The sequence below is a fragment of the Ylistrum balloti genome, unplaced genomic scaffold (genome assembly GCF_031769215.1).
Source record: "Ylistrum balloti isolate Yb309-2 unplaced genomic scaffold, AGI_CSIRO_Ybal_v1 Utg370950, whole genome shotgun sequence".
Lineage (NCBI taxonomy): Eukaryota > Metazoa > Mollusca > Bivalvia > Pectinida > Pectinidae > Ylistrum > Ylistrum balloti.
The window spans coordinates 63032-79168 of NW_026782535.1; the positions used below are offsets into that span (position 1 = coordinate 63032).

Here is a 16137-nt window from a genome sequence, read left to right on the forward strand (position 1 = left end):
AGTTAAATTAATCATTTTGCGTCCTAGAAAAACAGAACTGCTATATTTTGCAGTTAAATTAATCATTTTGCGTCCTAGAAAGACAGAACTGCTATATTTTGCAGTTGAGTTCATCATTTTGCGTCCTAGAAAGACAGAACTGCTATATTTTGCAGCTGAATTAATAATTTTGCGTCCTAGAAAGACAGAACTGCTATATTTTGCAGTTAAATTAATCATTTTGCGTCCTAGAACGACAGAACTGCTATATTTTGCAGTTGAATTCATCATTTTGCGCTTTCTAACTTTAAACATGTACTGAAATGATGCCATTTACTTGTGTGTCCTTCGTGAATCTTTGTAAACACTAAGTAGATTACACGAATGTATAAGTGTTTTGTATCCCACGTTTGGACATGTTTATATTTTGACCTGTACTGTTGGCCTTCACTCCAAGCAAGTATCATTATCATTCCGCACACACACACCCACACTTGTTTTCCCTGTACACATCTACACAAGTTGTTTACAAACATCACCATCGGATGACCTAGATATTACAGGTTATGCGCCAATGGTTTCTATACATCGACTGCTGGGGTACAACACACCGTGCTGGCGAAAACTCTACAACCTAAAAATCTGTGTTATAATATTTTCGAAAACAACATCATTTGTATATTGAAATACTTATCCATATTCAGTGAACTGAATATTGTCTCTATTTCAACATGACAACGTACATGAAATTCACGTGCAGAATGAGAGTCCTAATTGGCACGTATTCCCGACGTTATTTAACAAACGGGAATCTAAGGAAAAGAATCTCGTCTACGGTTTTAACCCCTACAAGACAGCTAGGTACCAGGAAGTTATTCTCCAGTACTACAGCCCAGTGTGTGATTTATACCAGTCCTCTTCCAGATTTAAACATCAAAGAAGAATCACTTCCGGAATATCTTTTACCAAAATTTGAGATTTTCGGAAACAGAACGGCACTTGTAAGTTTGAATATTTGATATTAGTATTTACCTTTTTTCGTTTAATAGAAAATTAATGCAATTTAATTTTTTCCAAGAATAGCAAATGAGAATTTAGACTTTTGCTCATAACATTAGCATGGTTTTATTATAATTTGTCTTCATCTATTTCTATTTGTATGAAAGTTTGACAGAGACTGAATGGTAATAAACATGATAATAAAAGGCGTGTTTCCTAATTGTCAACAATAATGAAGTAGATCTTATTCCTCAGGTTGATGACAGTTCAGGTAAATCGTACACCTACCTGGAAATGAGAGACGCAGTGATACAACTGTGTAGTGCCTTACATAAGCTGGGGTACAGAAAGGGGGATGTACTCTGTATGTGTTCCACTAATAATACAGAGTACGCCATCCTCATACTGGCGTGTGCGACATCAGGAATTATGCTCACTACCACGAATCCCGTCTACACTTCCGGTATGTAGAACAATTCTAAGGTTCTTTTCTCAAATATGTTATGTATGATGTCGGAAAATCATTTTTTGGCAGAGGTCGTTCTTTACTTCAATGCCTCTGCTAGGATTCGAACCCGAGACCTCTGGCTTACAAGTCTGACGCTCAAACGATCGAGCTAAAGAGAAGTTCTCTTTAACTGAGCGGTATGTTGCGGCTAGTATTTTACCAGGGTTACGTTTAGTTATCATTATGACGTAAATAAAGATGTTGGTTATCTTCAAATGTTAATGCTGTTTATGTATCATGGGACTTGCATGTGATTGTCTGTGTCCAATCATTATTTATATTCCAGCTGAACTTACAAGGCACCTCCGCCATTCCGGAGCTATTGGTGTGGTAGTCATCAAATCTCTATTGCCGAATGTGAAAGAAGCTCTTGAAAGTGACAGCGTCCTGAAAACTAGTATTAGTGTAAGCATGAAACACGATACACTTAAAACACTCATTATACTGTAATACACTGTAAACAGACATATTTCAGCGGTATTCTCATTTCAGCGTTTTCGCATGAACTATATTTCGCTGAAATATGATAGCGTGAGTTGCAGCTTCTGAATATCGTTAACACAGCAATTATAGCGAAGACATGAAATCATCATTGCGCTGATATCTTCACAATTGATGTTACGCTGAAGTTTGAACGCGCAAAAAAAATTTAAAAAAAAAAGGAAAAATAAGTTCGTTTTCACTGTTGGCTCATCTGGTCCAAAGGACTAGTCAGCTGAAGCAACGCTGCAACGTACGTGTTGTCCGACGTCCGCAAACTTTGTAATGAAAATAGCTATTAGTCATGAACAACTGAACTGATTTTGACCAAATTTGGTCTGCAGCATCCTTGGGGGCAGAGGAACCGAGTTTGTATTAATTTGGTTCTCAGCCTCAGGGGCGCGTGGGGTGGGGCCCAGCAGGGGAAGTTTTGCAAGTTTTAAAAAATTCTACTGCTCCTGTAGGAATTAATGGATATTGCACAAATTTGAATTTTTGTCCGGAGCATTTTTGGGTTTAGGGGAATCAATTTTGTATAAACGTTAGGGCTCGGTCATCAGGGACGGGAGAGGCGTATGGAGGAGGTAGGGGGTGGAAGGAAGGGCAAAAATAGGAGGAACAGGGCAAATACTTTGGAAACATTCTAATTGTATAGGAATGCCTTGATTCTGTCACAATTTTGACAGACATATGATTGGGTTTGAATGAGCAGTGGGTTTCGTCCCCCTGTGGCATCAGGGATGGGCCGAATAGTGGAAACAGAGCAAATTCTTTAAATTCTTGAAATGTCGGAATGATTTAATTTTCTCCAGATTTGATCTGAAGCATCTTTGGGTGAAGAGAACTTAGTTTTGTTCATACATTGCATCTAACTCCCTTGGGGAGGAGGGGTACTACTAGGAGAAATAGGTGTTTCAAATGCATTTTCTTTAGTTTAAAACAATTAATTTCATCAAACTAGACCAGGAGAACGATATAGGCTCTACGGGCCTCTTGTATATTTAGATTTAAACATACTGAATTAATTTATGATACCGCGTCATTACAACAATGATTTTCTGTATACGTAAGAGAAATAGAAGAGAACATTGGCTTTGATTAGGTTTTATGTTTGTGCTTTCTTTATGTATGTTATATAACCCGTGTCTAGCGTTATATTGGTAGTTATTATCTCACTCACACCTAGGTGACGGTGGGCTGTTGCACGCTCAAGTGAGGGGTCCCACAATCAGCGGAACTCATTTAAAATATGTGTTATATTTTCTTAATTCAAACAATCTTGCACCAGGAAAAATAGCATTAATCTAAAAATATGTTTGTGTGAACGCTTAAATACATTACAGTCCACAGGAGAATATTTCTTTTTAACAGAACATTATAGTGGTAGGAGAGGCTGAAGGATATCGTTCGTTCTCAGACCTACTCAACGATGACGGTTCGTGCTTCCCTGAGAACCTCACAATTAATCCCAAAGAAGATGTTGCACTGTTGCCGTACTCCAGTGGAACTACTGGATTCCCCAAAGGAGTCATGTTGACACATCTGAATATTGTATCAAATCTTCAACAGATAAGGTATAAAAACCCAACAGATAAGATATAAAACCCCAACAGATAAGATATAAAACACAACAGATAAGATATAAAACACAACAGATAAGATATAAATACACAACAGATAAGATATAAATACACAACAGATAAGATATAAATATACAACAGATAAGATATAAAAACACAACAGATAAGATATAAATACACAACAGATAAGATATAAATACATAACAGATAAGATATAAAACACAACAGATAAGATATAAAACACAACAGATAAGATATAAAACACAACAGATAAGATATAAAACACAACAGATAAGATATAATATAAAACACAACAGATAAGATATAAATACACAACAGATAAGATATAAATACACAACAGATAAGATATAAAACCCCAACAGATAAGATATAAAACACAACAGATAAGATATAAATACACTACATATAAGATATAATTTCACAACAGATAAGGTATAAAACACAACAGATAAGATATAAAACACAACAGATAAGATATAAATACACAACAGATAAGATATAAAACCCCAACAGATAAGATATAAAACACAACAGATAAGATATAAAACACAACAGATAAGATATAAAACACAACAGATAAGATATAATATACAACAGATAAGATATAAATACACAACAGATAAGATATAAAAACACAACAGATAAGGTATAAAAACACAACAGATAAGATATAAAAACACAACAGATAAGGTATATAAAACACAACAGATAAGATATAAATACACAACAGATAAGATATAAAAAACACAACAGATAAGATATAAATACACAACAGATAAGATATAAAACACAACAGATAAGATATAAAACACAACAGATAAGATATAAATACACAACAGATAAGATATAAATACACAACAGATAAGGTATAAAAACACAACAGATAAGGTATAAAAACACAACAGATAAGATATAAAAACACAACAGATAAGGTATATAAAACACAACAGATAAGATATAAATACACAACAGATAAGATATAAATACACAACAGATAAGATATAAAAACACAACAGATAGATATAAATACACAACAGATAAGATATAAATACACAACAGATAAGATATAAAAACACAACAGATAAGATATAAAAACACAACAGATAAGATATAAAACACAACAGATAAGATATAAATATACAACAGATAAGATATAAATACACAACAGATAAGATATAAAACACAACAGATAAGATATAAAACACAACAGATAAGATATAAAACACAACAGATAAGATATAAAACACAACAGATAAGATATAAATATACAACAGATAAGATATAAAACACAACAGATAAGATATAAAACACAACAGATAAGATATAAATACACAACAGATAAGATATAAAAACCCAACAGATAAGGTATAAAACACAACAGATAAGATATAAAACACAACAGATAAGATATAAAACACAACAGATAAGATATAAGAAATACACAACAGATAAGGTATAAAAACACAACAGATAAGGTATAAAAACACAACAGATAAGATATAAAAACACAACAGATAAGGTATATAAAACACAACAGATAAGATATAAATACACAACAGATAAGATATAAATACACAACAGATAAGATATAAAAACACAACAGATAAGATATAAATACACAACAGATAAGATATAAATACACAACGGATAAGATATAAAAACACAACAGATAAGATATAAAAACACAACAGATAAGATATCAAACACAACAGATAAGATATAAATATACAACAGATAAGATATAAATACACAACAGATAAGATATAAAACCCCAACAGATATGATATAAAACACAACAGATAAGATATAAAACACAACAGATAAGATATAAATATACAACAGATAAAACACAACAGATAAGATATCAAACACAACAGATAAGATATAAATACACAACGGATAAGGTATAAAAACACAACAGATAAGATATAAAAACACAACAGATAAGATATATATAACACAACAGATAAGATATAAATACACAACAGATAAGATATAAATACACAACAGATAAGATATAAAACCCCAACAGATAAGATATAAAACAACAACAGATAAGATATAAAACCCCAACAGATAAGATATAAAACACAACAGATAAGATATCAATACACAATAGATAAGATATAAATACACAACAGATAAGGTATAAAAACACAACAGATAAGATATAAATACACAACAGATATAAATACACAACAGATAAGATATAAAACCACAACAGATAAGATATAAAACAAAACAGATAGGATATTAAACACAACAGATAAGATATAAAACACAACAGATCAGATATAAAACACAACAGATAAGATATAAAAACACAACAGATAAGGTTTTAAAACACAACAGATAAGGTTTAAAAACACAACAGATAAGATATAAAACCCCAACAGATAAGATATAAAACCCCAACAGATAAGATATAAATACACAACAGATAAGATATAAACCCCAACAGATAAGATATAAATACACAACAGATAAAATATAAAAACACAACAGATAAGATATAAAAACACAACAGATAAGGTATAAAACACAACAGATAAGATATAAAACACAACAGATAAGATATAATATACAACAGATAAGATATAAATACACAACAGATAAGATATAAAACACAACAGATAAGATATACCGACTTCCGCTTCTGGACTAGAGTATCATTGCAAGCATTGAGCCTGCCGAAATTTAGCCGCCGATAGTGATACTATAACACGACATACAGTTCACTCAAAAAGTACATGCAAATTTTTATCGTGTAAAATAAACATTAGTTGTATAATTCGCATCGTTACCCGTTCCAGACCACTGCTGACGTTCACCACTGATGACACCAGTCTCTGTCTCCTACCGATGTTTCATGCTTACGGTATGCTTATCATTCTATTCAGCGCATTGCAAGACGGAGCTAAATTGGTCATCATACCTGAATTTGAACCGGAGTCATTTCTCACCACTATCCAAAGACATAAGGTATGCCTTACTTAAATGTACGTTTAATAAATCGTTCACTCCTTTCTGATGTTGTTTTTAGAACTACACACATCGATTTGTATAGGTCATCAATTCTAATTCTTTTGTCAATTCGTCTTCTAACTTTAAGAGGAAAACAATTAACAGGCAGTATGCTAATACTAAAATCAAAGTACTGAAAGTACTGAGAGGCTAAACGTATTGAAAAATGTTCACAAATAACCGCTAAGCTATATTACTTTCCCCATACTGCTACACTTTGGAATGCAAAAATTACTAAAATAAGAGAACCAGAGGCTATTTTTCTTAATTTTAAGCGATTTTTTATCTTTTTTAATTCTTATTTTAAATTTGACGACAATAATGTGAATAAATCAAAATAGGTAAAAAAAAAAATTAACAAAATACACACAACCATATATTTATCGCCAACAAGCCAAATGATAAATAGCTCTATAATGAAGTTGACTAAATAAAACCTTTGAAATACCCAAGATGTTGCAATTATTATCCTATCAATATGAGGATTTAGACAAATCGAAAGGACTTTATACCTACTTCTTTATTTTGAATGTATTGCAAAGTTATAGTCCTTACTTATTATAGTTATATTTGTAGTTGAGGAAAGTAGATAAGGTGTACACAGCATTTCAGATAGATTAAAGTGTAAGTAATTACATTAAATGTATTTACATGTCTATCTTCCTTGGTTAGACTTTCCTTCCAGTAATTATGTCTATAAAGGCATAGTTCTATGAGATTAAACCAGACTTCCATATATATACAAAATTTACAATATTTTCACTATAGCTACTACTTTTTCTGATCTCCAATGCATTAAATAATGTCACCATGACACGCTAAATGAATAAGCATGTTGTGGAAATATTTCGTTTTAGTTAATTGATAATTATAAACATGAATATTTTGGGGTTTTATATACGCGCTTTGTTTGAAGGAATATTTTTATTTCAAGGAACTTTGATAGACATAAACAAACCTTGAGAAATCAGCACAATCAACCTTCATCAAATAAAACTCAAAGACAAAAAATATAAGTTATAACAAAGTCAACATCTTGATCAGTACAGTATCAAAAATATATCATTCATAAAACATGAGCACCAAATGTACCTTGCCTACGAAACGCAAACTTTTTATCTTCAAAAACTTGAAAAAGTGTCATGGCGGTGGGTGTGAAAATCCTGAAAAAAGTGTCATATCGGCGGGTGTGCGCGTGGGACGAACAGTCCAATTTTGTGACGTCTAATGAGGTAAAGTGATGTTATATATTAAGACGATCTTGCCACAACAACAAGGATTAAAGGAAAATTGATGTTCTGTTTGTAAGTTTTGTTTGTTTATCAGTGCTGTTAGTTGATAATTCAAACCAAGCCCCCAGACTAGCTTCTTATCATGGCGCCAACTCGCACGTACAGTGTTCTGTACGTTTACGTCATGTCGAGAATTCCGTAAAATATATTGTTCAAAATTTATCAATAGTTCAACCACACTGTGCTTCTTTTTTGAAATATATAGTAATCGTATTGTTATTAAAAAATAAACTTATTTTGGATGCTTTTAAAAGATTTGAAAGATCGCGGCATTATTTACGTGAAAATTGCCGCTAGAGGGCTCTAACTCTTTTCGATATTTCAGCCAATGAGAAAGCCAGGATCGGTAAATTTTGTCTGAAAGGCCGTCGCAATAGGCTATGCGTACTGAGTACGTTTAGCCTAAACAGACATCTCTAAGCATTCTTGAAATTGGGAGCTGTTGAATTCACTTAAAATAAACACAGCTGTGTTATGGATATTCTATTTGTGGCTTGACAGGTGACCGTCTTGTTCATGGTACCACCTGTAGCTTTGTTTCTGGCCAGACATCCCATGGTAGACAAGTTTGACATTTCCAGCATCAGTCGCCATGTGTGTGCTGCTGCTCCGCTAGGACAGTCAATAAGTCGGGAGTATGAGAACAGACTTAAGCGGCCCGTTTGTCAAGGTAACGGTGATATTAAATTACAGTTTAATTGCTGTGAACTTTCGTTACCAATTTAGTATTTTCCATCTGTGAACCATATACTTTGATGACTACATGAAGGCAACAACGAGTAAGTCTCTAACAATTGCAGTAGTGTCACAGAACAAGACATTTTAAAAGAATCAGATATGGACAAGCCTCCATGTTGCATTTGTGACTTAAATAATTTCACCAAAATTAGTGGTCTTAATTGGTTGGGATTAAAGGTACTTTGTCTTGAGAATGATTTCCATGTTGTGCTTTTTACTGGAAGCTGTAATGTTATAAAACTGGGTCCCGTAAGGTATACACTAGGAACGCCTGTTCGTTTCTGATACCAAAATTTATTGACACACATTTCGACAACTGATGAAAGACTTAAGTGCCTGTGGCCAATTTTTACGATTTTATTACTGGCTTACTATAGAAACACCGATATTGTTACAGTACCTGGTGTAGACCTAGTCTCAATTTGGCCTGTGTTACAGGGTTTCTTAATATTATGTAGGGAATGAGAACAAGTCATTGCTAATACTGTAAATGTTGCTGTTTTCGATGGATTATATTTTCTCTGTTCGACTAAATGCTTATATACAAATTGTAATTATTTTTACAGAGGTCAATGAATCGGAAAATAAAATAGAAATATACTTTAGATATGTATTTCTTGTCAATTAACTATTGGTACAACTAATTAGTACTTATATCATACTTACGTCTAATGTCAACAATATTTAGTGATCAGGTGACGTTTTGTTTTGTTTCAAGAGAATACACGTCAGAGCTACTGTTCCAAAGCTTCATCTTAATTCTGATTTTATATTTTAAATTTATTTCTGAGGTTGCTGTCACTAAGTTTGTTTTTGAAGGTCTTAAACCGAAGAGATCAGGGTATCTTGTTCATTTGATCCGCTATATTTACTTTGGATTAACGTACTTGCTCACGTGCGGTCGGTTTGTCAGACTTTAAGGGAAAATGTTACCTAAAATGGTGACGCTCAAATTCCCTCTGAAAATTAACGGAGTGTTTAAAACTATAAATGTTTAATAATACTTTGTTTAAAGCCTTGTCATCTGATAATGATTTATATGCAGGTTACGGAATGACAGAACTGAGTCCAGTTGCTACAATAGACACGCTGCCCCCACATCACATAGGGACAGTAGGACCGTTAGTACCCAACACTGCTGCCAAGGTAACGTACCTCATGCATCATCACATAGGGACGGTAGGACGGTTAGTATATAACACTGTTGTCATGGTAACGTGTCTCATGTGGTATCACATAGGGACGGTAGGACATTTAGTATCCAACACTGCTGTTATGGTAACGTACCTCATGTATCATCACATAGGAACGGTAGGACAGTTAGTATCCAACACTGTTGTCATGGTAACGTGTCTCATGTGGTATCACATAGGGACGGTAGGACAGTTAGTATCCAACACTGCTGTCATGGTAACGTGTCTCATGTGGTATCACATAGGAACGGTAGGACAGTTAGTATCCAACACTGCTGTCATGGTAACGTGTCTCATGTGGTATCACATAGGGACGATAGGACAGTTTGTACCTAATACTGCTGTCATGGTAACTTGTCTCATGTGGTATCACATAGGGACGGTAGGATAGTTAGTATTCAACACTGCTGTCATGGTAACGTACCTCATGCATCATCACACAGGAACGGTAGGACAGTTAGTATCCAATACTGTTGTCATTGGTAACGTACTTCATGCATCATCACATAGGGACGGTAGGACAGTTAGTATCTAACACTGTTGTCATGGTAACGTACCTCATGCATCATCACATAGGGACGGTAGGACATTTAGTATCCAACACTGTTGTCATGGTTACGTCCTTCATGCATCATCACATAGGGATGGTAGGACAGTTAGTACCCAATACTGCTGTCATGGTAATGTACGCCATGTGCCATCACATAAGGACGGTAGGACAGTTAGTACCCAATACTGCTGTCGTGGTAACGTACCTCATGCATCATCACATAGGGACGATAGGACAGTTAGTATCCAACACTGCTGTCATGGTATCGTACCTCATGCATCATCACATAGGGACGGTAGGACCGTTAGTACCCAATACTGCTGTCATGGTAATGTACCTCATGCATCATTACTTAGGGACGGTAGGACAGTTAGTATTCAACACTGCTGTCATGGTAACGTGTCTCATGTGGTATCACATAGGGACGGTAGGACAGTTAGTATCCAACACTGCTGTCATGGTAACGTACCTCATGTATCATCACATAGGAACGGTAGGACAGTTAGTATCCAACACTGTTGTCATGGTAACGTGTCTCATGTGGTATCACATAGGGACGGTAGGACAGTTAGTATCCAACACTGCTGTCATGGTAACGTGTCTCATGTGGTATCACATAGGAACGGTAGGACAGTTAGTATCCAACACTGCTGTCATGGTAACGTGTCTCATGTGGTATCACATAGGGACGATAGGACAGTTTGTACCTAATACTGCTGTCATGGTAACTTGTCTCATGTGGTATCACATAGGGACGGTAGGATAGTTAGTATTCAACACTGCTGTCATGGTAACGTACCTCATGCATCATCACACAGGAACGGTAGGACAGTTAGTATCCAATACTGTTGTCATTGGTAACGTACTTCATGCATCATCACATAGGGACGGTAGGACAGTTAGTATCTAACACTGTTGTCATGGTAACGTACCTCATGCATCATCACATAGGGACGGTAGGACATTTAGTATCCAACACTGTTGTCATGGTTACGTCCTTCATGCATCATCACATAGGGATGGTAGGACAGTTAGTACCCAATACTGCTGTCATGGTAATGTACGCCATGTGCCATCACATAAGGACGGTAGGACAGTTAGTACCCAATACTGCTGTCATGGTAACGTACCTCATGCATCATCACATAGGGACGATAGGACAGTTAGTATCCAACACTGCTGTCATGGTATCGTACCTCATGCATCATCACATAGGGACGGTAGGACCGTTAGTACCCAATACTGCTGTCATGGTAATGTACCTCATGCATCATTACTTAGGGACGGTAGGACAGTTAGTATTCAACACTGCTGTCATGGTAACGTGTCTCATGTGGTATCACATAGGGACGGTAGGACAGTTAGTATCCAACACTGCTGTCATGGTAACGTACCTCATGCATCATCACATAGGGACGGTAGGACAGTTAGTATCCAACACTGTTGTCATGGTAACTTACGTCATGTATCACCACATAGGGACGGTAGGAAAGTTAGTATCTAACACTGTTGTCATGGTATTTTACGTCATGTAACAATACATTTAGGGAACAAACCTTTGTATCACTTTGAAAAAGTAGGACGAATTGTAACCAAACTTTATTTTGCTCTTCAGTGAATCAGAGCAAGTCTACCCATGCGTATCAAAAATCATTTGGGGGTTTTCTTACCTTCAACCCTATAATACAGCAGAGCTTTGTATGTGGAACCCAAAACATTTAGATCTTTTAAAGTCCATCAACCATAGATTAGTTAGAGACCATTACTGTGAAATCATATATTTTCGTGGGTCATAATTTTCGTGACTTTTCTAAAGAATACTAATTCATTTTCACTTCCTTTTGTGTAAACACAGTACTCAAAAAAAAAAAAAGTTTTTTTCATTTCGTGTTCAAGTAAAATTGAAGATTGCGAAATCAACGAAATATGCAAAAATAGAACCGTCACGGAAATGAATGATTTTACAGTACCGAATAAAACAGGAGTAATTCCTTGTTATCTGCTGGACCTATATCACATTTATTTTGTGTCAATCTTGTCCTGTCGGCAGATTGTGTGTCCTGATACGGGAGCTTCTCTTGGTCCCGGAAAAACAGGGGAGTTGTGTATTCGTGGACCACAAGTCATGAAAGGGTACCTTAACAACGAGGAAGCTACGAACAACATGATTAAAGATGGCTGGCTTTATACAGGTACATGTTTATATACAAACATGGTAAATTAGGCATCCCCAGTAAAACAGACGTGATATTGTGGTCTACTCAAACTGGTACGCATAGACAGAGTCGTCTTGTAAATTATAAAGCTCGTACTAATGTGACGTCACAAATAATAATCATTCAACGAAACAGCTAACAATAATTTTTGTAAGATATGTGTTTCATTAATCTTTCAATTTCATTTTTTATTTATGACTTGGTTTTGGCAAAAATTAAGTGTAACAAATACTTTATTCCGGGAAAGTAAGCAATATTGTTAAAATGACTTTCTTCTCAGCCAAATCAAGCGTGATAATGGTATTATGTTTTTTTCACTCTAGGTGACGTTGGTTACGCTAGAGAAGACGGCAGTTTTGTGATCACAGACAGACTAAAGGAATTAATCAAGTACAAAGGATTACAGGTTTGTTTATACAGAATTTAGTCATTTGCACAAAAAATGAATATTTAAAAAGTGTTTAAACATTTCAGTTGATTATATTATAATGACCTTTAAGTTTTAATTAAATGTAAGATTAATGCCAGGGTAATGATTTTTTTGCTGCATCCGTTCGGAGAAATGTTTTTTTCTTATTTCTGGAACACAAGCTAAACTAAAAAAAGAAAGAAAACCGAGGCTGTATTTACAAGTAAATGAGACGACATGGATAACCGTTGGTTGAATAGTAATACGAAAGTGGTTTTAACGCCACACAGGTTGCTCCTGCAGAACTTGAGGATCTGCTTCTAAGACACCCCGGGGTACAAGACGTCGCTGTGGTAGGAGTAGCAGACGAGAGGGCTGGAGAAATACCTCGTGCCTTTATAGTACCTAAACCAAACAGCAAAGTCACTCCTGAAGACGTATCCAGATTTGTTGAAGGTATATATCTTTATTCTTAAAATTCTGTTGATGTCATAAATAATGAATTAATTATCTTTATATAAATTGATAAGCAGTCTACTTTTCATTTAGATATATATAATACAGGCTCAAGAAACGTAAAAATTTTACTGAAAATTAAAAAAAAAACCTACATGAGATAATAACAAGAAATATCGTATTTTGATCATAAATAATTGTCATATGTATATACATGACGCTCTTCTAACATTATCAGATATATGAAGATTGCGAGATTTATTGAATGATGGGGCTGGTGCGTCTCCCCCTCTAGATTTGGGCTTTCTTTCGATCACTTTGGATTTTTCCTCAGTGGCCTCTTTGTCTTCAAATTTAGGCCCTTAGCATCACGAACGAATCTTAGAAGCAACTGCGTGATACAGTTCAATTTATTGTTCGGCTCTACTGTATCTAACTCTGTATTAAAAGTGTTATTCACTTGTGTGTCTTGTGTACAATTGATTCATGATTCACGTGAATCTGAAATGTTTATAAACATTGACAATCTTACAGACAAAAAAGATGTAACTTAAAGTAAAACCTTCGATATCGTGTTAATAATTTTATTTTCAGAAAACGTTACTCCGTTCAAGAAACTGAGAGGGGGAGTAGAATTTCTAAACGAAATTCCAAAATCTCCTTCAGGAAAAATTCTCCGACGGATGTTACGGGACTTGTCTTGAATGATTTGCCTCCAAGAGCCAAATCAGGATCAAAACTTGAACTTATTCAGTGAAAGACAAACATGCTATTATACAGTTTAAATGAGCATCAGAGTTTCAATACATTTGTTTCATGTTGTCAATGACCTTGTAAGTCTATATATAGATGGGATTAGTAATTAAAAACCTGTCTGTTTTTATTTTTAACCTAGAATATAAACATTGTACAAAATAGATCTAGTTTTCAACCTCCACTATCTGGAGTATTTAAGATCCACTGAACAGTTTTTCTAACTTTTTGATAAATTTAGATCATTTCTTGATTTGATGCCATACTGTGTAACACAAATTATAGATTGACCGCGAAAATAAAAGTGACGAATAAGGCTTCAGATTAAAGATTTATTAGACATTCATGTGACATTCCCAAAATATTTCACTCTCAAAAGAGAAAGTACTCACACAGAATAGAAATTCTCACAACACAGCCGTTAGATAAGAGTGTGACATTTCCATGATTTTGACTCTTCTTGTTATCAAATTTGATTTCCCTCCATGGCCAATACGTTTTAAAAATCAGGCCCGTAAATTACCATCATTGAGTCTTAGAAGGACGAGACAGCTGTGTTCTATGACATTTGCCTCATTATTTGAATCTACGGCATCTAATGGTTTAATTATTATTGTCACGTAAAAGGCAACCTCATTGGATGTTTGTGATTGTAGTAAAGTTCATTATCTGATGGAACAGTTTGGACTGTTGATTTCAGGTATTTGTAAACAGTATATGTGTCTATAAATATCATGAAAACTATAAAGATATCCCAGACTTGCACATATTAATTAATGCAAATGTGGTGATTATGGAATACCAATGGATGATGGACTGGGTGATTGAAAGCTATACCTGCAGTACTCACATACACCGAATGTCAGGTTCAATGACAGCTAATCTTTCTCCATTCCCTGCTTTGTCTGTTAAATATATTACTCCAGAATTTTTATTTCAAGATGGCTGTTGGCTTCATAGAAAGTAAGTTCCGCAAGCAAGGAAAATCAGTACATCTTCTGTAATCGAAAGTCCTCAGTAGCTTCTCATAACTGCCAGCTTTTATGTTCACTTAACCGGAAGACAAGAGAGCTTATTCCATGGCACATGTCCGTCCAGCGTCAGTGTTCTTTATTTAAATAACTTCTTCGTCACCAAAAGTCCAAGAATGAAGATATTTGGCAGATACGTTCCTCACATGAAGTCTGCAATGTTTGTCAAAAAGAAAAAACATTGATCCACATTCAAGATTACAGAGGTAAAATTTGATGAAGCACTTCAATAATAAACAAGAGATCCCAGAGGGATCTTGGCGCCCACCATTTGAGGATCTGTTTTCAGTTCTTGAAGATTTATTTTTTTTGTGTTACAGGTTTTGTAAATGTTCATGAACTGGTCTTCATTGAATGTTCTCAATGATGGCACAAGATATTTTTATTAAGCACCTATTAGCAAACATCATTTGAAAAAAGATCCCAAAGTATTATTAGATAGCAGTCAGTTACAGGTGGATAATGGACATGGTCTTGAATCAATATGAAAGAATATCGAAGAAAATATGCTTGTGCTGTCCAAGATGGCTGCCTGTGGGCCAACTTGATTTCAAATCAGTCCAAAAAAGTACAATGCACAACTAGGGACCAAGGGAAACCAATACCTATGAAATATCAGCAGTATCCATCCAGTACTTCCTCAGAAATAGCGGTAACAAGACTTTACTCTCAAAATCCAAGATGGCTGCCTGTCAGCCATCTTGATTTCAGATCAGTCCAAAAAGGTACAATGCACAACTAGGGACCAAGGGGAACCTGCATATGAAATTTGAGAAAGATCCATCCAGTACTTTCCCAGAAATAGCGGTAACAAACCTTTACTTTCAATCTCCAAGATGGCCGCCTGTTAGCCATCTTGAATTTGAATCAGTCCAAAAAAGGTACAATGCACAACTAGGGACCAAGGG

The 16137-nt window shown here is 35.0% G+C and overlaps 1 protein-coding gene across 1 annotated transcript; it reads left to right on the plus strand.

Annotated features, from left to right (window-relative positions):
* Nucleotides 1-624: 624 nt before the first annotated feature.
* Nucleotides 625-14314, plus strand: LOC132559707 (probable 4-coumarate--CoA ligase 1). Its single transcript, XM_060224329.1, has 11 exons — nt 625-980; nt 1234-1441; nt 1773-1891; nt 3338-3540; nt 6381-6549; nt 8385-8553; nt 9667-9767; nt 12415-12556; nt 12904-12986; nt 13280-13445; nt 14040-14314. The coding sequence occupies exons 1-11, from the start codon at nt 711-713 to the stop codon at nt 14147-14149; spliced, it is 1740 nt and encodes a 579-aa protein (XP_060080312.1). The 5' UTR covers nt 625-710; the 3' UTR covers nt 14150-14314.
* Nucleotides 14315-16137: the final 1823 nt, after the last annotated feature.

Coding starts and splice junctions, on each gene's coding strand:
- LOC132559707 (XM_060224329.1), top strand. CDS start 711: ATGACAACGTACATGAAATTCACGTGCAGAATGAGAGTCCTAATTGGC. Junction 8,554..9,666: donor TAAGCGGCCCGTTTGTCAAG/GTAACGGTGATA, acceptor ATTTATATGCAG/GTTACGGAATGACAGAACTG. Junction 12,987..13,279: donor TCAAGTACAAAGGATTACAG/GTTTGTTTATAC, acceptor AACGCCACACAG/GTTGCTCCTGCAGAACTTGA.